The 27,573-nt window shown below is 32.8% G+C and overlaps 1 protein-coding gene across 12 annotated transcripts in view; it reads right to left on the reverse strand.

Annotated features, from left to right (window-relative positions):
- CHD9 (chromodomain helicase DNA binding protein 9) overlaps positions 1 to 27,573 on the reverse strand; it is a 243,152-nt gene that overhangs the window by 76,117 nt on the left and 139,462 nt on the right. For all 12 annotated transcript variants that reach the window (XM_074211328.1, XM_074211330.1, XM_074211329.1 and 9 more), the window contains 11 exons: positions 21,161 to 21,229; positions 21,032 to 21,087; positions 19,967 to 20,084; positions 18,345 to 18,431; positions 17,851 to 17,988; positions 10,908 to 11,029; positions 8,596 to 8,839; positions 4,921 to 5,097; positions 1,300 to 1,443; positions 953 to 1,208; positions 541 to 751 (listed from right to left, as the gene is read on the reverse strand). In XM_074211328.1, coding sequence (XP_074067429.1) covers positions 541 to 751; positions 953 to 1,208; positions 1,300 to 1,443; positions 4,921 to 5,097; positions 8,596 to 8,839; positions 10,908 to 11,029; positions 17,851 to 17,988; positions 18,345 to 18,431; positions 19,967 to 20,084; positions 21,032 to 21,087; positions 21,161 to 21,229 — 1,622 coding nt within the window. The remainder of the gene's footprint in view (positions 1 to 540; positions 752 to 952; positions 1,209 to 1,299; positions 1,444 to 4,920; positions 5,098 to 8,595; positions 8,840 to 10,907; positions 11,030 to 17,850; positions 17,989 to 18,344; positions 18,432 to 19,966; positions 20,085 to 21,031; positions 21,088 to 21,160; positions 21,230 to 27,573) is intronic.

A 27,573-nucleotide genomic window follows, 5' to 3' on the forward strand; every position in this document is an offset into this window, starting at 1 on the left:
CCACACAGCTAGGTAATTATTAGGTGGCTGAGACCGGATTTGAACCCAGGTACTCCTGACTCCAGGGCCGGTGCTTTATCCACTGTGGCACCTAGCCATTCTTTCTATCCTCATTATATATAGTCTCTTTTCCACACAACACTATATTTTCTGTCTTCACACTTTTGTATCGGCTATCTCCCATTGCTGGAAAGAACTCTATCTTCACTTCTGTCCCACAGAATAAACTCTATTACTCACAGATGCAAGTCAAGCATGTTCTTGTCAAAAACTAGTATTCTCCCTCAACTATTCTACATTTGATTTTTTTATTTACTCTGCATGTACTTATATGTGTACTCATAGTCTCTCCTGATAAGACTGGGAGCTCCTTGAAAGCAAGGATAAATTCTAGTTGATTGGTCACTAATAGAAATTGTTTCTTCTTCTATGCAAAGAAGGAATCTATATGATAGTAGATCACTGGAAAAATATATAAAAATAAAGACAATGGATATTATTCACAAGTTTTTTTTTCCTGTTAATTGCAACTTATCTTACCTCTTATGAATAAGATAGTCCTCCAAAATATCAAGGCAGCGCACCATCTGAGAGAAGATGAGCACTTTATGCCCACCTGCTTTCATTTTTGGGAGAAGTTTATCAATGAGGACCAATTTGCCAGCAGACTGTATCATTGCTTGAAGATGAAATTCAGGAGCAGCTGGGTTATGTGTTTCTTTAAATTCCCCAAGTATTTTCTCCTCTGCACCTGCAAAATAAGTGAGTACACATAATCAACATAAGTATAGTCAACTACTGACTGTACACATCCTGTGTTCTTAGAAATTCCATTAATAAACACATAACAAATAAGATTAAAAAAAAATCTTAATACCTAGAGGGCAGAAAAGTTAAGCATACTGTAAAAGACTTGGCAATGTATTACATTTTGCAATACTATTGAAGATACCTTTGATAAGATAAGGGTGGTTACAGCATTTTCTGAGTTCCATCATAGTGTTAACTAAATTAGGTACATTAGCTTGTCCAGCTCCTTTGGATAAAAATGCAAAATTCTTTTCCAAGATAGCTCGGTAATATTTCTTCTGAATATTAGTAAGCTCTACTTCAATTATGGTTTCCTCCTTAGGGGCCAACTTCTTTTCTACATCTTCTTTTAATCTTCTCAACATCATCGGTTTTAAAATGGCTTGAAGCTTTTGCACCTGCAGAAAATGTTAAATAGTTGTAATGGATATTTATATAAAAACAACAATAAAGATAAGAAGAAATTTGATACCCTCACTTAGAAATTACCTGTTCTTCTGTTTTTAGATCTCCAAATTCTTGCATGAAAGTAGATTCAGAGGGAAATCGTAAGGGTTCAAGGAAATGAAGAAGACTGAATAGTTCTTCAACAGTATTCTGAAGTGGTGTACCAGTCAAAAGCACCTTGTGTTCCTACATCAAATCAAAATCAAAATAGTTTACACATCATTTTTTCTAAGCATTTAAGTCAGCTAAAGACTTGCTCTTACCCTTTCAAGAACACATTTGCATATCCAAGAAACACATTATGACAATCATTTTCAAAATTCAGTTGAAAATTCATCTCTAGTAAGTCCTCCCTAATTAACTTTACCCAAATGATAATTTTATTGTGAATCTCTTGAATACTTCTGTAAAAACAATGTTAATTTCTACCAGTTGACATGGTGCTTGTGTGTCATTGGTTTCTCAAATGGAAATAATTTTTTTTAAGAGCTGGTTCAATGGCCATTTCTTCTATAACATCACATGCTTAAAATGAATAAATATTTACCAAATATTTACTATGTGATCACAGAGTTTACACAGGGAACAAAAATATAGAAAGCACTACAGTACAAAGTAGATCTTAGTAAATGCAGTAAGAGAATACAAGTGCTATGCTAAGTTTGAAAAGAAAGGGCATTTTCTGCGTTTTCATAGGTAGGGGCAGTTAAAAAAAGGAGGAATGAAGGCTGGAATCTAAATTAACAAAAGTATAGATCTCTACCTATTCATTTTTAAAAATCATAATGAAAATAAATTGCAAAAAAGGGTAGGATACCAGTTTTTAATTAATATAAACTAAAATATTAGTGTTCCAGTTTTTAATTAATATAAACTAAAATATTAGTGTTAAGGATTGATTAGAAAAAAAAATCAATCAATATGGTCCTTGATTTCAAGAAGTAAATACTCTAGGTAGGGTTGAAGTCAGATTGTAAAGGGCTATAAATGCTAAACAGTGGAGTTGGTGTTTAATCCTTAATATAATATTAAGCCACTAAGTATATTGAAAAGGGAAATGACATGATCAGATTAAAACTTTTGAAAAGTAAATTTGATAATAGTGTGAAGGACAGATAGATTGGATAGGAAGAAATTATTAATTCAGTTCAAATCATTTCTATTTTTGAACTTTTTATTCTAACTATGGAAATAAATTCTCAAATTTTCATGTTATCACCAGGAATTATAACTCTTTTTTTAAGGTTTTTTTTTGCAAGGCAAATGGGGTTAAGTGGCTTGCCTAAGGCCACACAGCTAGGTAATTATTAAGTGTCTGAGACCGGATTTGAACCCAGGTACTCCTGACTCCAGGGCTGGTGCTTTATCCACTATGCCACCTAGCCGCCCCGCAAGGAATTATAACTCTTAACAGTAAAAATAAGAAAGTTTAAAAAGAAAATTTACTAATCCTGAATAACATCATACTGAGATATAGAATCTATCCATAACATCATATATGAAGAAACCAATGCATCTGAAAGCTATGCATGTTAACAAGATTCTGCCATGATTTTAAACTTTAGAGCAGGGGATCTTAACCTTCATGTGTGATACATCCCTTTAGACAGTCTGTTCAATCAAATCAACTATCACTAAATGTCTTCCATATGTACAAAGTGCTAGATATACTAAGAAAGGCAAAAAATAATCCCAATTCTGTAAGATCAGTCTCCAGTGAAGCCCTATTGATGGATTCTCAGAATATTTTTAAATACATAAAATTGAATGAAAAAGATTAAGAAAGAAAACTAATTTTACTTAGTTATAATTTTTTTAAAAGTTCATAGACATGTTAAGAACTAACTTAAAGCCCACGATCTAATGTTCCTATGGTTTGCATAGCAATAGGCATACTGAATGATGAAAAAATTGTTTAGTTGAAAAAATTAACACAGCTAAGAAAAGTGGGAAATATTTTTTGCATGAAATATGATACCATCAACTGGATATCTATAAAGACCAGCCTCACCCTGAGGGAAACCAAATATTTCCTTTCTTCAATCAACACAATGTCTTAGTGTTTAATTTCCAGCAAGCATGGGAATGCCTATTATCAACTTGATGCTGACTACTCATCCCAAGGTATCCAAATCTTCATTATACTCTAACCCTTGGACAGATTACTCTCCTTGAAGGGCATAACCTATCCCTACAACTACTACTCCTCACACAGCTAGTTAATTATTAAGTGTCTGAGGCTGGATTTGAACTCAGGTCCTTCTGACCTCAAGGCCAGTGCTCTACCAATGTGCCCTCCTCCTCCTCCTCCTCAACACCCGTGGAGTCTTGCCATATGTTCTGTTACATTCCTTGCCTAATTCTTATCTGGCCTTCCCACCTATTGTGAACAAAAAAGGAACAGGTTTCCTCCTTTGTTGATATGTTGTCTCTCAATTTTCTACTTTCATACTCAGTGCTGAGCACAGTATTTTGTACAAAGCAGGGGCTTAAAAAATATCATTTCATTTAATTTCATTCTATTTTATTCTATTTCATTCCATTCCACAGATCTACAGTTAGAGGGTACTATCTCAGATCTAAAAGATCAATGAATACAATCATATAGGTAATCCTCAAATAAGGAGTCAAAGTGTATGAATAAAAAAAATTCTAAATTATAAACCTTTAACTACTAGGAAAAAAGACTATTTCAAATCACAAACAATAAGAGAAAAGTATCAGACAACTTTGCAGTTTACATCCCACATCTAATAAATTGGTCAAAATGACAAAAGATGGGAAGAGTAAATACTGGAGGGTTATAGAAAGAGTAACACTACTTTACTGCTGGAGGACCATCAAATCGATACATCCATTCTGGAAAGCAAATTAAAACTATACTAATAAAGTAATTGGGACAGCTAAGTGATAGTGGATAGAGTACCAGGCCTGGAATCAGAAAGGCCTGAGTTCAAATCCAGTTACTAAATGTGTGCTCTTAGGGAAGTCACCTAATTCCATTATCTTATCTGCTCAATTTGCTGGAGAAGGAAATGACAAAGCACTGTTGTATCTTTGCCAAAAGAGCTGAACATGAGATCCTGTGCTAGAAATGTGCCAAAAAAAGTTGTAAATAGAAATAAAAATCTCATATCAAAAATATAGTTCTTTGTAGAGGAGTAGTACCATGGGTATAAAACACTTATGTGATATTAGACTTGGTTGGTTTTCTGAACTGCTCCCCTCACCCCTTTATTTAAATCCTTTGTTATACAAGATGGCTCTTAGGTTATAGGGAGGGAGGGTGAGGTAACTTAGGACATGATGGGATATGGTGATGTAAAACCAAAAGATATTAAAAAAATATGACTGCTCATTTGTTTTTAAATTCTAAGACACCTTTTTAATGGAAATTATATTAATTAAAAAGAAAAAGACAAAACCAAAGTTCTACAAAAATAAAACCCGTAAAATCCTTCCACTATTTTAAAATATGTGAAATATCTGACTTCAAAATCAAGAAATCAAAGGCAAGAAAACTTAAAGTCACAAATAATAGTGAAATAAATATCATTTTCAACATTTTGAGAAACAAGGTTCAGCCTTAATCTTCCCCTTAACTAAAAAATTTCATCATGTGAATAAACAAACTGAATCAAAGTTAAAAAAGAAATTACTCACCAGATTCATGAGTTTCAGACCTTCTAGGAGTTTGCAATTTTTATTCTTTAACCTATGTGCTTCATCAATAATCACACATCGCCATTCAATTGCATTGAGCTCTCCACAGCCTCCCAGAATCATTTCAAATGTGGTGATTATGGCCTGGAACCTGTATGCTCCTCTAATAATACGCCCCTAGAAGTTTATTAACAAATTTAACAAATTGACAAAACACCTTAGAGGTCACACCTCAGGTTTCATTTCATTGTCATTAATATAAAATGATATTTATCTTATATATTATGCTTTCTTTCCCCCTAGAGAAGTTAAAATCTAAGAAAATTACTTGTATGATAAAACTTTGAAAATATGTAGTTGTTATTTAAAAAACTGTATGGCTGTGCTTTTTCAATAATATTATGGTATAAATTTACAAATGAATTTGTAGACATTATATAAATTTTACAATACTGAAAGAATTCTTTCTAGGAATATATATAGATACACACACACATATATATATGCATGCACACATAATTTTTAAGGACAACAGAATATCTGTTTTATTTAAACAACAACAACAAAATTTGGTCAATCAGATGTTTTTTCAAAATATGTTTATTATTTACAGATATAGTGCAGTTGTTGGTCAAACATTAGATAGTCTTCCTCAGTGCAATGCTGTATACTGGACATGAGCTAATTGTTTATTAGGCAAACAGACCCACTATTAATAAGTTTCTAAAGAAACCACATTTTTTATTATCTTCTGGTATTTGTTGTATAAAACTGGAATTAGAAGGTTTGATTTTGAATCCTGCATCAAATTTTAGGGGGGGGGATATAAAGAATATGGAATCAGAAATCCAGAGTTAAAAACTGAACCTCTATCAACCAATACATGTGTGACTTTGGACAAATCACTTAACTTCTGAGTTGTTTCCCCTTGTATAAATGAAATAGGGGTATGACACTAAATGTTCCTTCTACTTCTAAATCTATGATATATAGTATGACATTTATTCATATACCTACAGGCAAGTTGCTTACTCAAATCCTTCCCTATAAAATGATAATAACAGTATTTGTACTACTTGCTATTCACCAGAGGGTCAATGTGAGGAAAGCCCTTTGCTGTTGCTATACAAACTTTAAAGTGTGGCATTAATGTAAGTTGTCGTAATTATTATTATTTAGCATTGTTGTTATTTTTTACAAGCAATGGGGTTAAGTGACTTGTCCAAGGTCACACAGCTAAATAATTATTAATGTTGTAGTAATTATAAGTAGAAGTAGAAAGCTGAGATAAGATCCCTAAATAATTAATTATATCATTTATTTTCTCCATGTTGATTTGAGGGATTTGTAACTTTGCTACTAGGCTGATATCAATACAGTTCTATAAACTTTCACAAACAAAAAAAAGCAGATCTGGTAGTCACCATTAACAGATTCCATCATATTGGTCAAAATTTACAATGACATGTCTTTTTTAAAGAGGAAGCTTTGAAAATATTTGTTTTTCCTAAATAATAATAATGATGATGATGATGATGATGAATGATGATGATGATAATAACTTTTATATTACATATCAGGCCCTGTGCTTAGTGCTTTATAATTATCAACTCATTTGGTCCTTACCACAACCCTGGGAGATAGAGTTACAGATGAGGTAACTGAGGCAATTAAAGGTTAAGTGACTTGCCCAGGGTCATACAGCTAGCAAGTATGTAAAGCCAAATTTAAGCTTGGTTCTTCTTGACTCAAGACTTGGCATTCTATCCATTGCCAAGTTGCCTAGAACCATGTCTCATTGCATGAAACATCTTTAATCAATTTTAATACGGAATATGTTAAGTCAAATAATTTGAGGAATATAATTTTAACAATCTCAGAAAGGAGATGAATAGATACATTTTTAGATGAATAGATACATTTGTTACACACAGCAGAAGTATGAAGGTACTTTGCTGCCATATCACAAGGTCAATTACATAAGGCAAATATCAAAATGAATCACAACCTTAAGATAAAGCTCCTTACATCCTCAGAAACTAGTTTATTTCTTTTTAAATTCAGATTACAGTAGCTATGTGACCCTATGCAAGTTACTCTCTCCCAATTGCCTCCGTTCTTCATCATCATCACCACGATCATCAGAGGGGTGAATTATATCACTTCTAAGATTATCCAGCTCTAAATTTTTCTGATTTCCATGATATGGTTGAAAAAGTACTACCCCCAATATCCAAACCCACTGTTACTACCAGTTTAACTCTATGCAAGTCATTTAATATCCAGTAGTTTCTGTAAAATAAGAAGATTTGGCTAGGTGGCTTCTGATGTCCCTTGTAACTCTAGATCTATATTCTTAATATTAAGAATTAAGATATCATACACAACAATCTGGATGGAGGTTGAAGAAAGGTCAGAGGTAACTAAAATCAGTTTTCAATTATGTGTTTAGAAATACTCAAAGGATTCCAGAATATTTATCAAAATTTGCATGTAGCCTTAAAGTAGATAAAATAAGCTATGGCTAAAGGAACAAAACCAGTCAATTTTGCTATTCTATATCTGTAATATTGGTAGCTATTCAGATGTAGAGGAAAGGTAAAAGTAACAGGCTAATAATATAACCACAAATCACCAGTTAACACTGTAATTAAACCTCAACTATAATAACAGCAACTCTTTAAGTACTTTTATAATATTGACAACAGTACAGAAAGCTTAACGAAAGAATAAAATATTATGCTAAGGTATTAATCTGAAGTAGAGGGCTTTATTTAACTAATTATTTTCATCAAAAAAGTAAAGGTCTTCCCCCCAAGATTAAAACCTTCCTTTTCTATGTTTTCTGGTATCTATATATTTCCAAGAAATTCTTTGTTATGTTTCTTGTTCACATTTCCTGTGTGTTTGGAGTAGAGAAAGACAAATTCCAAGACTGAATGGTCAAAATAAAACAGGAAATGTGTCTCCAGAAAATAAAAAAATAAATCATTCAACTACTGTTTTGGAGTGTGACTAATTTTTTTTTTCCTGGCAAAGATCTAATTAAAAGGAGAAAAAAATATTTTGGAGGCAGATCTTTTTTTTAAATTTGAGGCAATGGGGTTAAATGACTTGCCCAAGGTCAACCAGCTTGGCAATTATTATGTGTCTGAAGCTAGATTTGAACTCAGGTCCTCCTGATTCCAGGGCCAGTGCTCATTGTGCCACCTAGCTGCCCTGAGGCAGACCTTTTATCAGAACACAATGGGTCTTACCTGGCTAAGATTTCAAATGTGTAGACGAACTGAGAGATTAATCATACTAATTCCAGAGAAATTGTCCCAGATTATCACAAGCTAAATGGATTCCAAACTCAATTTTCACTTAGGAAAAATATTTAAAAACCCAGCTAGAGTATTTAATCCATTTTACAATGATTTAGTGAAGATTACCTAATTTTCTACATAAGTCTGTTATGCTGGAAATTAGAACAGTTTTCATTTAAATAAGATATTCAATGAAAATAACCATAAATTGGTTAATTTGCTATTTTAAGTTTTTTTATCCATTAGTCAACTGAACAGTAAAAAGAAATATGATGTATAGTAAAGTACCCCCTTTTCAATCTATCTATTCAAATAGTTTCCCCCCTTTTTTTCTGAAGCAGATCACAAAAGTACCATTATAAAATACCTGTGAGTCCCTGAAGTACATCTCATATTGCTGTATCATCTGCCTGCTAACCAGGCTCCCATGATATACCACAACATTAAGATCAGTCCATGTGCGAAATTCTCTCTCCCAGTTTGTAATAGTTGAAAGCGGTGCAATGATCAGAAAAGGCCCCCGTATACCGGTCAGAAGTATTTCGTAGAGGAATGTAATTGATTGAATTGTTTTGCCAAGACCCATTTCATCAGCTAAAATGCAGTTTCGTCTGAAACACACAGATATATTTTCTATCAAGATACTAGAGAAAAATAACTCTTTAAGTAGAGATTTTCCCCATATGAAAACATCACTATTTAGAATAACTTATCAAAGATGAAACAGTGGAGAGTAGTATATTGAAAACTTTTTTTTATTTTATTTTTTTAGATTTTTCAAGGCAAATGAGGTTAAGTGGCTTAACCAAGGCCGCATGGTTAGGTAATTATTAAGTGTCTGAGGCCGGATTTGAACTCAGGTACTCCTGACTCCAAGGCCGGTACTCTATTCACTGTGCCACCTAGCCGCCCTGAAAACTTTTAATATTAGTACTAAGTTGGGAATGTAATGGAGAGGGCTGGATCTATGACTTCAGTGACATTAACTACCAGACAACAAAACTCTCTCTACCAATGCAGGTTATCACCTTTTTTATAATTTTAGAGAGATTAAATGACTTGTCCTAAAACACACTGCCAATATCAAAGGTGGAACTTGAATCTAGGTCTTTCCTGGCTTCAAGGTTAGCCCTCTATCTATCTCATCACTAGGAGGGAGAGCAATTCATTGTCTGGAATATAAAACAGAATAAAATTATGTTTGTTATTATTCCAAATCAAAGACACCACTGTAAATTTGCAGTGTTAATGTGAAGCTTTCCCTTGATTCTCCTAGCTTTAAGTGACCTATACTCATTATATTTTCCTATAGCAAATTTTGTCTGGATTAATCCTTCAAGTCTATGTATAGAAGTTATCTGAAAAATGTTTATTGAACTGATCTTAACAAATACACTGAAACCTTCTTTATGTTTTTAAATAAAAGGCTATGCTATCTCTTGCAAAAAGTTGTTTCAAGGGAAATATGATTAAACTGTTCCCATTTCTTCCTTACAGGATATCTGAATCCATATAATAATGGGATTCTTTTCTCTTGAATGAAATCATAAGAGATTATACTGAAAGAAATAATGTAAACATTTGCCAATTTTTTTTGCAGTCATCTTTTGGGAAAAGAAAAATGAATATTCATGGAATGTTCAGCAATAGTTTGACATTTACTGATTGTTAGGAACCACTGGGGACCTAGGTTGTGACATCAACACTGACTAAATTTTGAAGAGATACTTGAATTATCTGTATGCCACTTTATTCATTGTAAAATATGCATTAAATTATCACTACTATCTCTGAGAAGTATCAGATGGATTAAAATGTGATATCTAATAATTGTTGTAAAAATTTTTTATTATTACTGCTAGCACTGAATTCCAGAAATTTGTTTTATTTTATTACTTGTTGTATGAAGTGTATGTCCCCAAAGTCTCTGGGACATCCTGTATACAACCTGAGTCTTACATCTTCGAAGTTACTCAATGTTTCAAAGTTATCATCTCTTATTGCTACCTACACTGAGACACAGAGAGAAAAAATGCCATGATTCAAAAGAAAGACAGTAATGGGAACAACAAAAGCTAATAATAACATCAGTGTTAGCAGTAAAAATAAAAAAAAATTATTTAAAGCATTAAAGATTAGAATAGCATTAAGACTTCTGGGATATTCTGTATTATTTATCATGTTTCTATATTTTATACTTCATCACAGGCTTTAATCAAGTCTAAATCTCTGTTTTAGCTTCATGAACTCATGTCAATAAATAGAGCCCTTATCCTTCCAGGTGTAAATGCTGATCATTCACTAGATCTAATTATTGCCAAGCATGATAGAAGATAATTTACATCAGTTAAGATGCTATTATAGAAAGGCAGTCCCTTTACTGTTAAAAGAAAATGAAAATTTTAATATATTTATCTAATCATAATCAACATAATTCACTTCTTTACATTCTGATTTGCATATATTAAGGCTTAACAAAATCCACATTTAATATATTAAAATGCAACCTAAATATATTTCTATCTCACTTTAATTAATAACAAAGACTATGCTAACTTTACCATCATTATAACAATAGTATTTACTTATGACTTAATACACGTCAACATGTAGTGAATGTTGTGTATATATTTATAGAATGAGAATACTTAAGAATTGATATTAAAAAAGAGAACATACCTATTGTACCAATTAAACAAGAGCCAGTTGAGGCCTTCTAGTTGATATTCCCTGAGTTGATTGCCATTTTTGTATTCTCTGGATTGTTCTATTTTTTTCCAAGTGCTAGGAGGAGGACGGTCCTTTGAGGAAGAATAAAAGCCCCAAATATTTATTGTTATTTTATAATTGGGTTTTAAAAACCTGATTATTAAAATCCAATATATTTAATTAACTCCAATATATATTTAATTCTTAACTCCAATATATTTAATTCTTCTTAGCCTTTAACAAACACTATTTTCAAATATTCAAGGTATTTTTCAAAAATTTAAGGTATAAAACATTTCTTTCAACAGCACAGTTTAAAAGCAAATAATGTTTAAATTTCACCTCCTTGGGAATTTATGAAAATTCTTTACTGTTTTGTTCTGAACAGGGTATAGATTCTCTAGGGATGACAGGAAATAAGACTTTCTATACTTAGACCCAAATTAAAAACTCAAAAATTATATTGGAAATTAGGAAGAGAACAACAAAAGTCAATGGGATATTTATAGATTATTTTTGTTACAAAAATGATAAAGTAAATACAATGTTCTTATTCTGTGCCTTTAGAATTTCTGGAACTAAAACTGCCAAAATAATTTGACCTAGTAAAATATTAGTGAATGAAGACAATTTAAAGACAGCTTTCATGAAAATGGTGAAAGCAGGACTAGTTTCAACCAATTTTATTATAGCTATCCAGTGCAGTAAAACTAGGATTTACTAAAGAAAATGAATTTTATAAATTAGTACTCAGAAATCATGGAATGAACTCCTACTTAAAGACTAAGTGATCTTTTAATTTTTCTTTAACATGGGTCTTATAATATAAATGCTTATTCTAAATCATACTTCTGCAGAAAAGAGCTTCATTCCCATTCAGTGCTATTTCCTTAAGAAATTCCCTTGTTACAATAGTTAAATAAATTTATATTAAAGAAAAATCCATATATAGATTTTTAAATATTTTATACTTAAATGCTACATCATTTATTAACCACAGTATAACAACACTATGTAATTTTGACATCCAAGCAATTAGCCATCGAATCAGAGGGGTTTGCTAGAATATGGAACCACCTCTGTCAAAGAATACGCTGGATAATAATTTATTTGGTGAGATAAATAGGGCACCACTTGTCACATAAAAATTTAAAGAACAAACACTTTCTCTAGGACAGCAAGCCTTGAGATACTTTTCTCTCAAATATCTGAACCCTGCATTGTTTCAGAGTTGCAAGGTTATGAGATGGTGTGTCAAACAGGCAGGAAAAAGTTGACATACCATTTGTGGGGACAAGGAAGGAAGAAAGCATGAGTTGAGAAATAATAGTATGATAATCTTTTATAGAGAATTTGGTCCTTTCTTTTAAAATATACAAGAATTGCCTTATCAATATAAGGGTCAATTGGTGAGATTATTCAATTACTAGGACATCATTTTAGTAAACGTTCTAAATTCTTGTGATACAGTTGGGTGAATTTACAGAATATCACTCTCTCTTTTCTCTTTATTAAGAACAATATTAAGAAGAGTCTGATGCCTAAATTATATCCTGGAATTGAGGAAAAGATCATTAATTAAAATAATGGTAAGGCTGCCAGATTATTTTAGACTTCATTAACAAATTGAATGTAAATCTCATTAGATGTCAATTTTGGCATCAGATGGTACTCTGCCTATAAAGTATGAAGGAACTCAATGATGAAATTACAAGGTTTTGCCAAAACACATAATTTTTCACTGCAATCAGCCACTGTGGCAGCAGAATAGCATGTTGATAATTCACCCATAGGAACAGCTCTCAATATCACTTTCATATATATCAATTTTGCGGAATTATAATTAATGATAGGATCACTGAATGCAGAAACTAAATCAATTTAGAGGAAAAGAAAGTTAGTATGATACAGGAGTTAGTGCATTTAGGGAGTAGCAAAACAGATCAGAAAACCCAAATTCTAGTTGATGCTCTGTCATTAACTAGCTATATTTACTAGGGTCAAGCACATGATTTCTTTGAGCCTCAGTTTCTTTATTTACAAAATGAAATGATAAGGTGAAATCATCTCTAAGGTTCCTTTGTTAATTCTACATTCTCTAAATATATTTTTTTCAAAAGCCGTTTTTACTGATTTTCTAGTGGTTCTTTGAGGTGATAAAAGGTGGAAAAGACAAATCAGTATACACAGTTTTTAGACAATTAGAATGTCAAAAACCACAAAAAGATATTAAATTGAGTTGCGAGACACTGGAGATAATATTTAAGAGAACTATTTTTTTAAAGTTATAGACTGTAGTGATTGGGTACTTCTCTGAGTGGTATTAGTGTTATTTAATATTTAAAGAACTAGAGAAGAGGAAGTTTACAAAGAAATCTTCAAGTTTGAAGATAAATATATGCTTTCTAGGTAGCGCTATGCCAAAATCTCAAAAAATTACATGAACAAGCAGAAAAATAAGCTTCAATATAAACTGATATAAAAGCTATAATTAAAAACAATGAAATCAAATTAATAACTGTAAGATGACAGAGGCTCCACCTAATCAGGACTAGAAAATTCAAACTATGAATCTGTTTAAACCAAACCTTTTTTACTAGCAGTCCAATGCACTACAAAAATGCCAATAAAAAGCTGATATCTCATTAGGATAAGTATGAGAAACAGCATCAAAGGATAAATAAATCTGCTCAGCATAAACCACAAGGAGACATGTAAATGGTCCACAGAAGAGCAACTAACAACATTCCTTATCATGAAGAACCTTTCTTGTATGAGAGAAAATTAAACTTAGGAGTCTACTCAGTAAATACAAATGTTTAGTACATAATGTAGTCAAAGATTACAATCAACTAACAAATTATTAAACATTATTCTGTGCCAACACAATACTATAATCTGAGTGTGCAAACACAAAAGTGAAACAGAGTTTCCCCTTTTACTAGGGGATACAATATGTAGGTAGGGGAGTCATGGTAGGTAAAGGAGCTCATAAAATTAAGAAGAATGTGAATAGTGTAGAAATGGAATACTAGAACCAAAAGAACCCAATAAAATCTAAAAGAAGCAGTTTTACAATAAGCAGAATTATTATTTTCACAATAGAGACTCCTGGTATTGACACTAAGAATATTAGAGAAAAGATATGAAGCATAACTTTATAATGTCCATATTCTTGAACTTTCTTATTAGCTCCCCTCCCCCCACTATGCCAACTAGCATTGTCTCAGCTAGACATTAGTACATTGTGTCATTCTGGATCAGGTGAAAAATTATGCAGGAACCTACTAATATCTGATGTTCCTTAATACTGAAATAAATCTACATTACTATTATATAAGCAATTATGTGACACAATTCTGCTATGTGTCCTGATTTAAGATTTCTTTTGGGATTTCTCATTTCATAATGGGAATAAGTAAAAGCATACTGGATTTTAAGTTAGAGGATGCAGGCTGAAATGCCAGCTTAACCTTGGGCAAATCCCTTCTCATCTTGGTCCTCAGTTTCCTCATCTGTAAAGTTAATGGGCATTAAAGTCACTTCTAATTTTAAAATCTAATATTCTTCAAAATATGTTAGAAATTTTGTGCTATCCTTAACTTTCCTATTTGAATAAAGATTAAAAATGAATATTTTAATATTGATTATGGTAAATTTCCAAATATTACTAGTTAAATATAAGCTTCTATTTTCTTAATGCTGGATATTTTGAGGCTTTTCCCTTTAAACTGTGCAAAATTTGTTTAAGTTGATAGAATAATTTGTTAATTGTACTCCTACTGATAATTATGGGTTCATAAAAATTATGCAGTTTCCTTCTACTATATGATATCTTCACCTCTTTAAATAAAAGATCTACTTTCAAGTTGGGACTGATTAATATTATGCCACAGTGCCTTTTTTAGTAGTGCCTACTTTACAATGTGATGAAGAAAGTAATTTATAATCATAAATTGTTACATAAATGCTCATTACTATAATCAAGATTACTTCAAACATTTGCTTTTTTAACAATGGAATTAACTCCCTTCACTCAAGCCAAGTGCTTCCCCTCAGTGTCTTAGGAGGAACCCTTCAAGAACTGTTATGGTACCAAAATTTTCATCCTCTGACAATCTGTTGATGAGCCAGTCAAGCTCAAGTAGGCTAGTCTGCACATGACAGACATATAGTACATCAATGAGATATTCAAATCATTTGAGTTCTTTAAGGCCAGGCAGAGCTTATATTCTGCCAGAACTGCCTTTTGAGAATCCAGGCTCACCTCCATACCATAAGGTGGCACAAAATACAGTTATAGTAAAGGATTATTAATATTATCAATAATGATAAACTAACACCTCTTATATTACAGGATTGAATCTTAAAATGCGTCCCTTGAAATTTTTTTTTTTTTAATTTTTATTTTAAGGCAATGGAGTTAAATGACTTGCCCAAGGTCACATAGCTAGGTAATTATTAAGTGTCTCAGGCTGCATTTGAACTTAGGTCCTTCTGACTCCAGGGCTGGTGCTCTAATCACTGCATCACCTAGCTGCCCCAAGATGTGCCCTTTTAAAGTATTCTTTTTTTTAATCACCCCCCCAATCTTGCTTCCATCCCCCCCCCAACAGAAAGCAATTTGTCACTCTTTACATTGTTTCCATGTTGTACATTGATCCAAATTGAGTGTGATGAGAGAGAAATCATATCCCTAAGGAAGAAACATAAAGTACAAGAGATAACAAGATCAGACATTAAGATAGCAGTTTTTTCCCCCCTAAATTGAAGGGAATAGTCCTTGAACTTTGTTCAAACCCAACAATTCTTTCTCTGGATACAGATGGTATTCTCCATTGCAGACAGCTCCAAATTGTCCCTGATTGTTGCACTGATGAGATAAGTGTGTCCTTCAATGTTGAACATCACCCCCATGTTGCTGTTAGTGTATACAGTGTTTTTCTGGTTGTGCTCATCTCACTCAGCATCAGTTCATGCAAATCCCTCCAGGCTTCCCTGAATTCCCATCCCTCCTGTTTCTAATAGAACAATAGCGTCCCATGACATACATATACCACAGTTTGCTAAGCCATTCCCCAATTGAAGAACATTGACTTGATTTCCAATTCTTTGCCACCACAAACAGTGTTGCTATGAATGTGTTGTTTTACATGATGTTTTTACCCTTTTTCATCATCTCTTCAGGGTATAGACCCAGTAGTGGTATTGCTGGGTCAAAGGATATGCACATTTTTGTTGCCCTTTAGGCATAGTTTCAAATTTCTCTCCAGAAAGGTTGGATGAGTTCACAGCTCCACCAGCAGTGTAATAGTGTCCCAGATTTCCCACAACCCTTCCAACAATGATCATTATCCTTTCTGGTCATATTGGCCAGTCTGAGAGGTGTGAGGTGGTACCTAGAGAAGCTTTAATTCGCATTTCTCTAATAAGTAATGATTTAGAGCAATTTTTCGTATGACTATGGATTGCTTTGATCTCATCTGTAAATTGCCTTTGCATATCCTTTGACCATTTGTCAACTGGGGAATGGCTTTTTTTTTAATATGACTCAGTTCTCTGTATATTTTAGAAATGAGTCCTTTGCCAGAAATATTAGTTGTAAAGATTGTTTTCCAATTTGCTACATTTCTTTTGATCTTGGTTGCAGTGGTTTTATCTATGCAAAAGCTTTTTAATGTAATGTAACTGAAATCATCTGGTTTGTTTTTAGTAATGTTCTCTATCTCTTCCTTAGTCATAAACTGCTCCCCTTTCCATAGATCTGACATGTAAACTAGTCTTTGATCTTCTAATTTGCTTATAGTAGTTTTATATGTCTAAATCCTGTATCCATTTGGATCTTATCTTGGAATAGGGTGTGAGGTGTTGGTCTAATCTAAGTTTCTTCCATACTAACTTCCAATTTTCCCAGCAGTTTTTATCAAAGAGAGAGTTTTTATCCCAATAGCTGGACTCTTTGGGTTTATCAAACAGCAGATTACCATAATCATCTCTTGCTATTGCATCTAGTCTATTCCACTGGTCCACCACTCTATTTATTAGCCAATATCAGACAGTTTTGATGACTGATGCTTTATAATATAATTTTAGATCAGGTAGGGCTAAGCCCCCTTCTTTTGCACTTTTTTCCCCATTAAATCCCTGGAAATTCTTGACTTTTTATTTCTCCATATGAATTTATTTAAACTATTCTTGAATAAAATAGTACATTTATAAAATATCTTTAACAAGTGGTTTCCTCACAGCTCTCAGTGGCTTATAAATTTCTGCTTCCCTGACCCAAATACTTTTATATAATTATTATTTATTTAGTTAATTGGCAAACCTTTCCCTTATAATTCCACTCGATTTAATGCTATTAAGTACTATATTCTCATATAGCAAAACATTTAAAATTATATATACATGTATAATACACATAACACATATATTACATATATGTAATGCAATGCTACACATATATTGTATATAATACATATATGCTACATATATTGTATATACATATAAAATTTTATATATATATATATATATATATATATATATATATATATTCATCAAAGTTTAATTTTAATCACTTGCTGATCAGAAAAACACCCTGATTAAAAATATATATACTCTATACTAATTTTTAGTGGTCTTTATATTGCTTTACTGGGGTTAGAAGTCAAAAGCAGGAGAACGGGTAGGATACAATATAAACATCAACATAACTGTTGAACATTAAGTACTGCTGACAGTAAAACCTCATAAAGGTAACAAAATCATTACTGGCACTTTCTTTAAATACAAAGGGAAATGGAAAAGAAAATTAGTACAGAAAGTCTAGTAAGAACTAAATCAACAACTGGAATAAGGAGGATCAAAAGGCTTTTTAAATAGTAAAGTATTTGTAACTCAGAGATGTCCTTACCAAATGCCTCAAATCAGGCCTCGAGGCTTGCAATTGTTCAAATTCTTCTATTTTTGCTTGATCTACATCCTCTTTCAGTTCCCAGGTACTATCTTCATATGGCAATGAGCACCATTTTACCAAATAGTAAATTACAGGCTGAAAAAAAAGCAAATTATTTAAAAATTTTTCCAGTTTTAAAAAGACATCATTAAAACAAAAAGTTAAAACTATTTTGAGCATACTAAAATACTTCAACAAAAAATAAAATTTTTATTTTTTGTAACACAATTTTTAAAAATTAATCATTTTTATTCAGAAAATTATCTTTTTGAGGGGTGGCTAGGTGGCACCGTGGATGGAGCACCAGCCCCGGAGCCAGGAGTACCTGAGTTCAAATCCGGCCTCAGACACTTAATAATTACCTAGCTGTGTGGTCTTGGGCAAGCCACTTAACCCCCATTGCCTTGCAAAAAAAAAAAAATTATCTTTTTGGATTACTTATTTTTACTTACCTCACCAGTGTCTTTATCTTCACAAAAAGAAACTTCTAACACTCTGTCTACTTCTACATAGTCCGGGTTAAAAGGCTCTTCCTCCATCTAAAATTCAAGTCATTTAGTTATAAAAGGGTGGGAATAAACTCAATGATTGAATGCAATACTCACTAGCAGAATTACTACTTATTTTATCTGAATTAGGTTAAAATTATTTCATGTGGTTCCTGGAAATGATATGACTGACCCTTTTTTTAAAAAACAGATGAGAGAACTAGCTATTAAAAAGTAAGCCCATGCTGCCTTCTTCATTTAAATAACCCATTACCAAAATAAATATTTTTTAAAATTATATAAATATCTTCTTTGTTTTTCAATTATATACAATAATAGTTTCTACCAATCATTTTTTGCAAGGTTTTGAATTTTACAATTTTCCCCTTCTCCCCTCCCCAATAGAAGGTAATCTAATATAGTCTTTACATTTCCATGATATGCATAGATCAAAACTGAATGTGTTGAGTGAAAAATATATCCATAAGGAAAAAAGAAAATATTAGAGACAGCCAAATTATGTAATACATAAGACAACTTTTTAAAAATTGAAGATGATAATCTTTGGTCTTCATTTAAACTCTACTTACTGGAGTTCCTTCTCTGGCTACAGATGGTATTTTCTATCACGGATCCCCTAAAAGTGTCCCTGATCATTGCACTGATGGATCAAGTCCATCATAGTTGATCATCAACCCATATTGTTAAGGTGTATAATGTTCTTCTGGTTCTGCTCAACTCACTCAACATCAATTCCTGCAAACCTTTCCAGGTTTTTTGAAATCCCATCCCTCCTGATTTCTTATAGAAGCATAGTTTTCTATCACATACATATAGTCACAATTTGTTCAGCCATTCCCCAATTGATGGACATTCCTTCAATTTTCATTTCTTTGCCACTACAGAGTTATTAGGAATTTTTTTGTATATGTTGGATTTTCACCATTTTTCATGATCTAAAAAAATATAGAACCAGTAGTGGTATTACTGGATCAAAGGGCACATAAAATAAATATTTAAAAAAAATAAATAAAAGTGCTTCTTAGTGTTGCGATAAGATACTGGGCCAAAAAAATGGTAGGTGGGAACTCATATATGCAGTAAGCAAGATTCTGATATAATTTACCTAATACCATCCATCAAATGATAAATTTTGTTTTCAAATTCCTTTTAGAATTATTATTTCCTCAAATTCAATGATTCAAAAGTTCTTTGTGGTATAACCACAGAAGGTCTTTACAGAGTGATTGTACTGTGGGCTTTTAAGTACAGTGAATTAATGTACAACACATACTTGCATCCACCTAAATGCATCAAAAATACATTTAAAAATTATTAATTATCTGTCTATATTCATTAATTTAGATTAGTAAGACCATTATTCTCTTCATTCAATGAAGAAATAAAAATGTCTTCAATTTGAATTTTGGAGGAAAAACTTAAAGGTTGTCTTATATATAGCAGTTACATTCAAAGAGGAAGGCTGAGAAGCCCAAGTACAGTTAATCAAAGTCTTGGCAAACAATATTGCAAACATTAGAGTTAAGCAAATGGAAATTTATAGCCCTTTGTTTTTTATTACTTACATCTGCAAAAAAATGTGCTCGTTGTGCTTGTCTCAATTTGAACCTTTTGATTTTCTGTTGTATTCTTTTATCTTTCAAAAGTTGTTCTTCTGTGGCCCACTCACAGTGAAGATAGGAGCTGAAATTGTTATAAAAATTATTATGTTATTACATCAAGGTAGACTTTTTTATTTGTACACAGCTGAATTCAATGAAAACATCCAGTAATACATCCTAACTTTCATTTTTGTACATAGTTGATCTGACATTTTGCTTTATTACAACATAATAACTTCTGGACTAAAAGTGTTTTGCTCACGTAGCCTCAAAAGGATTTAGTACATAAGTCAACAGATTGTTAAGTGAAAGCACTGCTAAGCAACACAGTATCATTATTAACATCTTTATTGTTTAACTCTCTTGTCATTAAGGAAAATACTATTTTATGAAATTAAAATCATTTTTCTTGCAGAATCAAATTGTCCTGTTTACAAGTTTGAAAAATGGAAGATAAAGAGTGAATGTAAAAAACCAAATTAAATACCTGACTTTCCATTTTTCCTATAAATATGCAATTTGGAATTTTATCTATCAATTATTCTTAAACTTGGTTAATCCAATACAATAGATTTAAAATTAATTTGTTAAAATGAGAATTATATGGGTTTTTTTGGAGGGGGGCTGTAAGGTGATGAGGTTAAATGACTTGCCCAAGGTCACACAGCTAGGTGATTATTAAGTGTCTGAGGTCAAATTTGAACTCAGTTCTGACTCCAGGGCTGGTGTTTTAACCACTGAGCAACCTAGTTGCCTCCAAGAATTATATGTTAAAGAAATTAACCAGACACTATATGTGTTAATTGTAAAAAATAAATGTAAGCATCTTAAAAACAAAAATATAACATTTATTTAATTTCCTTTAAGACTTTAGATCATGGAATTCTACTTAAATCTTTCAATTAAACTAATGCAATCATTTAAATACTAAAACAGATCAGAATATTAATTACTTCTTAACATTCCAAACATTGTTATCTTTCTAAATCAGTTTTCTCTCTTAATATTTTAAACATATACAATACTTACTAATTCTTGTATTTTACAAAAAATTCTTCTGAGTCAATCATCATTCCAGATGATATCTAAGAAAAAAAAAACAATTATTACAATTTAGAAAGAACATGAAATACACAATATAAAAAGTGAAGTACTCACTTCTTTCTTTACTATTCTAGAAGAGAGTATTTTGTCCACAATTGCAGCATCTTCTTCACTTGGATTTTCCTAGAAAAAAAAAAGGTGGAAAATTTCAATTTTATTCAACTTAACATTTATTATAAATTTACTATATCTAAGGCACTGTGGTAAATATCTAGGACACAAAGACAAATGAAATAAAAATACAACTTTGTTCTCAAGATGCTTACAACTTAATGAGTGGATGAATCTATGTAATTAACTATAAGATAAGGTAGAATGTGTAGGGGACCTAAGATTTACAGATAAAGTACTCTAGAAAAACTTGAGGAGGAAATGATCACTTTCAGCTATGGCAGACAAACAAGAAACGAGAAAAAATTTCAGAAAGGAGATGGCATCTGATATGGACCTTAAAAATGAAAGGACGATTTTCAATGGATAGAGGTCCTGCATGTGAATGCAGAGGCAGAATTTTGCAGGGCAAAAGCAGCTAGGAGAGGAATAGTATGAAATAAAGCTGCAATGGTAGGGTGAAGTCAAATCAGAAAGGGCATTCAATGAGGCTAAATAATTCAGAGAAAGGCTAGGAATATTCACAAGAATTAAGATTCTACAGAGCAATTCAACCCAGGAGGGACGGCAAACTCTCAAAAATAAAATTCTCAAGGCATAAATGGAAATAGTTTCAAAGAACAGGAAAAAAAAAAGGTGAGTGATCTAAAATGTCCAATGTAGATACAGAAAGTACGCATGCATCAAATGAAAGAAAGGCCGATAACTAAGGACGAACATAAAAATGTGGCTTGCTTCTATAAAAATGGTGACAATTACAATAAAGCTTACAATGAGTTGTGACTGGCAAGGTAGGTTAAAGATAACAATGTGAAAGAGGAGGATCAAAGAAAGGATAAAATCTCTGCCTTGGGTGGAGGGGATAAAGGCAATGGATGATAAAAAGAGAAAACAGAACTGTTCAAATAACTGTTCGCTTTTATTTCTGCCCAGGGAAATGGAAAAGACAGAGTAAAAATGATTAACTGGAAGTTAAAATCCCAAGATTATTAAGGATTTTTACAACCAATCCTATCAATGATCTCTTAATTGCCATATCTAATTGTCTTTTTCTCAATCCTCACCCTTATTGAGTTCTCAATCACATTGATCTCTAATGTCTCTCCTCCTATCTGTCTGACTTCACTCTGTACCCTTTGTCATCATCCAAGTTTTGCCTTCTATCTGTGGATGACTATCTAGGTTCTAGCCTTTGCTCTCTTTTCTTTACTCTTAGTGTTATTTTACTTTGTGATTTCATCAGTTTCCATGAATTCAATGATCAAATCCATGCAGATGAATCTCAGTTCTATTTGCTTAGCCCTAAAAGCTCTTCTTACCATTGGTTTCTAATATCCAAATGTCTATTAGACATCTCTCTCTCTCCTCTTCCTAACTTCCCTAATATTGTCACAAGTACCATCAAGCTCCCAGTCACCTAGACTCACAAACCAGGTATCACCCTCAACAATTCATTCTCATTTCCCAGACCCAGTTAGTTGCCAAATTTTAATGTTTCTAACTATATCATCTTTCAAATATGTTCTGTTCGTTCCCAGTACTGCCACAGGACCACTGCAGTAGCTTACTGACTAGTCTTCCTGCCAGCCCTTCCCCACTGCAACCTCTCTTCCACTTAGCTCTCAAACTGACCTTCAGTATGTCCTTGTCACCTTTCTATTTCAATCCATTCTAGTGGCTCTCCATTATCTTATTAATTAAATAAAATCTTTCATCTGGCATTTAAAACCCTCCATAACCTGCCCCTATCCTACTACACTAGTCTTTTTATGCCTTACTGCCATGTCTGCTGTTCAGTTACACATGTGTTTCTTCCCATTTTTTGCATATAATATTCCATATCTCCCAATCCTGAGTCATCTTAGTGTCTACAATTTTCACAAGATATCACTTATGCTTGGAATTCTTTTTATTTCTGCCTCTTGGTTTTCTTCAAATCTGTAAGAAGTCTTTTCCAATGCATTGTTGGTAGAGAGCTGTGAACAGATCCAACCATTCTGGAATACAAATTGGAACTGCAACTAAAGGGCAATAAAACTGTGCATACTCTTTGATCCAGCAATACCATTACTAGGTCTATATTCCAAAGTTCATTAAAAAAAGGGGAAAAGATTCATATGTACAAAAAATATTCATAAGCTCTTTTTGTAGTGGCAAATTGGAAATTGAGGGAATGCCCATCAATTAAGGAATGGCTGAACAAACTGATATATGAATTTGATGTGGTACTATTTTTTTTTCCCAAGGCAATGGGATTGGGGTGGCTAGGTGGCACAGTGCAATTTCTTCCATTTTTAAAAATTCGTGTTTTTATTGATAATTTTTTATATTACAAAAAATTTCCCTTATATTCCACTTTTCAGGGATTTAAAGAACAAAATCAGCAAAACCAATCACATAAAAAATCTGATATTTTATACATACACATGCACACAGTCACACACACACATATACACAGTAGTACCTTCTAACCCTCAAATTTTATGATATTTTGAACAAAGTCTCAGAGAGTTTAAAAGTGACTTGCCCAAGGTATTTCAATTCAAGTTTGCATCCTGATTTCATGTTCAACTCTCTAACTCCCTTTGGCTATTCTTGATAAATTCAAGTCATCCCTGGAGAATAATGGAAGAATGAGAAGATGTGATTGCTGAATTACTCTAGGTGACCTCTGAAAGACTGTCGAGAAAGGGAGAAGCAGCCAAGAACTAAAGAGCCATTGCCAATTTTCAAAGAAAGGAAAAGCTGAATCTGCAAACTATTTTTGAAGTTCAGATCCCAATGGCACTCACTGTATTAATGTCAACTTGGAGGAAGATCTATGGAAGTATCTTCAAGGGAGCACCTCCTGGCCTATGCTATTACATATTTATAACAATGACTTGGATAAAAATAGCATACTTATCAAGTTTACAAATGACACAGAAGTGGAAAGTTAAGTTAGTATGAACAAAGTCAGAAATTAGAAAATATCTAGGTTGGATCTTATTTGTTTTTGTTGAATCACCTTTTAGTTATGTCTGTGACAAAAATAGTGGAATGGTTTGCCATTTTCCCCCTATGTTTTATTTTACAGATGAGAGAACTAAGGGAAACAGGGTTAAGTTTCTTGTGCAGAGTCATAGTGCTGGTAAGTGTCTGAAGCTGGATTTGAACTCATAAAACTAAGCCTTCCTGACTATAGGTCTGATGCTCTTAACTACTATGCCACCTAGCTACCCTGAATCTTTTTAATAAGGATAAATACCGAATCTTACACTTCATAAGATGGGGGCATCAATATGCAGTTCTTCTGAAAAAAAAAAAAAGACTTGAGGATTTCATTATGCTTGAAGGTCAATTTGATAAAACAATGATCTGACAGCCAATGCTATCTTAAGACTGAATTAAAAGATAAAGGTAAACTGTTCAGAACTGATGGTTCCATCATTTATCCCTAGTCAGATTGTAACTGGAGAACAATGTTCAGTCCTGGACATCATATTTTAGGAAGGTTGCTAAGCAAAGAATCATCCAAAATGTCCTGCAGATCATATACTAGGCGAAACAGTTGAAGGAAGTGGAGACATTTGCTTAGAGAAATTTTGAGTTACATGACAGCTACCTTTAAGCATCAGAAGTACAATTATGTGGGGAAAAAAGGATGAGACTTGCTCAATTTAGACCTGCAGGGCAGAGTTGGCAATAGGTAAATGTTACAGATAGGTTGATTCAGGTGTAGTCTCCCTAGGAAAAGGAATTATCAGGAGTATCTTAGTTATCTGATTCCCCTATTCTATCACCCCAAGCTCCAGGTGATGACATTATAGAACAAAAGATAAGGTAAGAGGGTCAAGAGTATTAAGGGCTTAAATGAGGTCTTAATAAGTTTTTCAAGCAAGACTGTTTTTGTTTTTCAGTCCTGTTTGATTTTCTGTGAATCCATTTGAAGTTTTCTTGACAAATACTGAAGTGGTCTACTACTTCTTTATCCAGTTCCTTTTATAGATGGGGACCTGAGGCAAACAGGATTAAGTAACCTGCTCAGGGTCACATAGCTATTAAGTGCCTGAGGTCAAACTTGACTCCAGTTCCCAAGTCCTATCCACTGAACCACCTAACTGTCCTAAAAGAATTAGAAGGCCCAACTACTTCTCTGATGGCAAGATAGTCTTGTAGGTAGGGGTTTTTAACGTTTTTTTGGTATCATGTACCTCTCTGTCTAGTCAAACCTTAGGGACCTTTTCTCAAATTTAAAAATTTTAAATTTCATAAATTTCAAGATTCCTAAAATAAATAGGGTTACAAAGAGAAATTATACTGAAATACAGTTATTAGAATATTTAAGTTTAAGACTTCATGTTAAGAACCCTTGCTCAAGAGAGTGAATTGAGGCAGATTATAGAAGTGTGAAGTCTGGTGGTTGGATAAGAATTATCTATTAATAACTCAGCTCATCAAATAGAATCACTCTTCAAACTTCTTAGGGAGTGTGGGGAGTCACCTATCCCTGACAAATTGGCCTTGGTATGTTGTAATGAATACTTACCTAGTAGGACTCACTGTGCCCAGCAGAGATCTCTTCTAGTATAATAAGCTATGTGTATAATTTTGGCTAAAATAAATGAATGAATTTGTATGTGAGTTGATTTCTCAAACTGTACAAATTTATAATACACTAATAGAGTGTGCCTATGCTTCCCACCATCTCCATGTGTATTTATTGGAGTTGATTCTAGGTTATTTAGGGAATGGAGGGAAGGATGTTTTCCAGCTATTCTTCTTCCTATTCCATCTCAGTAAATGTATGTTCTTTAAGACAATTGTGTCCTCTGGTTGAGTGAAAGTAAATCCACTGGGAGGGGCACAAAAGCAACAATTTTAAGAATAAAGACCTAGAGTAGCTTTAAACTGGAGAAGACATCCCTCTATGGACCATGATGGGAGGTTACCAAGGAGGGAATAATGTATAAAGAAAAACTTCCTAAAATTAGAGAAAGCTGTCTTAAAATAAAATGGGTTCTCCTTCCTTTGAAATCTTCAAATGAAAACTGGATGACTCCTTGTTGAAGATGCTATAGAAAAAATTTTAGTCAGGTGTGGGTTGGACATGTGGTTTCTAAAGTCCTTTCTAATTCTGGGTTTAGTCATGGTGACAAAGGCTTTTCAAGTGACACTAATAACAAAGAGGCTGCATTAGGATGTTGAATGAATTTGGGTAAATGCTAAATGACAATTTTATTATGCAAGTAATGAAACCTAGATTGAGTTGGTAATCAGGAAAAACTCAGGCCATATAGCCTCTTTTGGTCATAATATATGAATGAGTTTGTCCACAAATGTATCATATGCTAATTGCAAATCTTGAAAATAATACTAAATGATATTTATATAGTGCTTTATCAAATAACCCTGTGAGGTACATACCACATGCATTACTAACCCCACTCAGTGAGGAAATTGAAGTTCAAAGACATGAACTGATCTGTCCAGTCACATAGCTAGTAAAAACTTGGGAGGAGGTCTGAGCTCAAAAGTTCTTAACTCCAGTGCCATTACTTTGTCTGCCATATTGGGGCTTCATATCATTAGGAAAATATTCCTTACAGTTGCATAATTGTTCTTATTTCATACATATATAATATATTTATACATATATACACATATATGTCCATATACATATGTACATATATATCTTATATATAATTATTTGACTTACTTTATTACATAAACTTACACAACTTAAATAAAACAACAAGAATATATAAAGTGGCATAGCTGAGGTTGGTAGAAAATATATTTGGCATTAATTGAAAAGATCATTTCTAAATTATACTATGAAAATATTACTCCAAAATTCTTCTCCTTTAAATCATTTCCATGGGGGGGGGATAGCTAGGTGGCGCAGTGGATAGAGCACTGGCCCTGGAGTCAGGAGGAGATGAGTTCAAATTCAATCTCAGACACATATAACTGCCTAGCTGTGAGACCTTGGACAAGTCACTTAACCTCATTGCCTTGCTAAAAAAATCATTTCCAACCTTTGATATAGACATATAAATTTTTCAGACATATACAATTCCTCCTAGTACTTTGATACTGTTCATTTTAGGATAATGGGGAAGGTAAAATCAACAACTTTACCCAAGATAATAGCTGCTAGAATGGAAATGAATGACAGCAGTAATAATGAAATTCATATAGAGTCAGAAGCACCACCTACAAATAATACTTCATTTATTTATTTATTTAGGTTTTTTGCAAGGCAATGGAGTTAAGTGGTTTGCCTAAGACAACAGAGCTAGCTAATTATTAAGTGTCTGAAGCCAGATTTGAACTCAGGTACTCCTGACTCCAGGGCCAGTGCACTATCCACT

This window comes from Macrotis lagotis, chromosome 1 (assembly GCF_037893015.1).
Source record: "Macrotis lagotis isolate mMagLag1 chromosome 1, bilby.v1.9.chrom.fasta, whole genome shotgun sequence".
Taxonomy (NCBI): domain Eukaryota; kingdom Metazoa; phylum Chordata; class Mammalia; order Peramelemorphia; family Peramelidae; genus Macrotis; species Macrotis lagotis.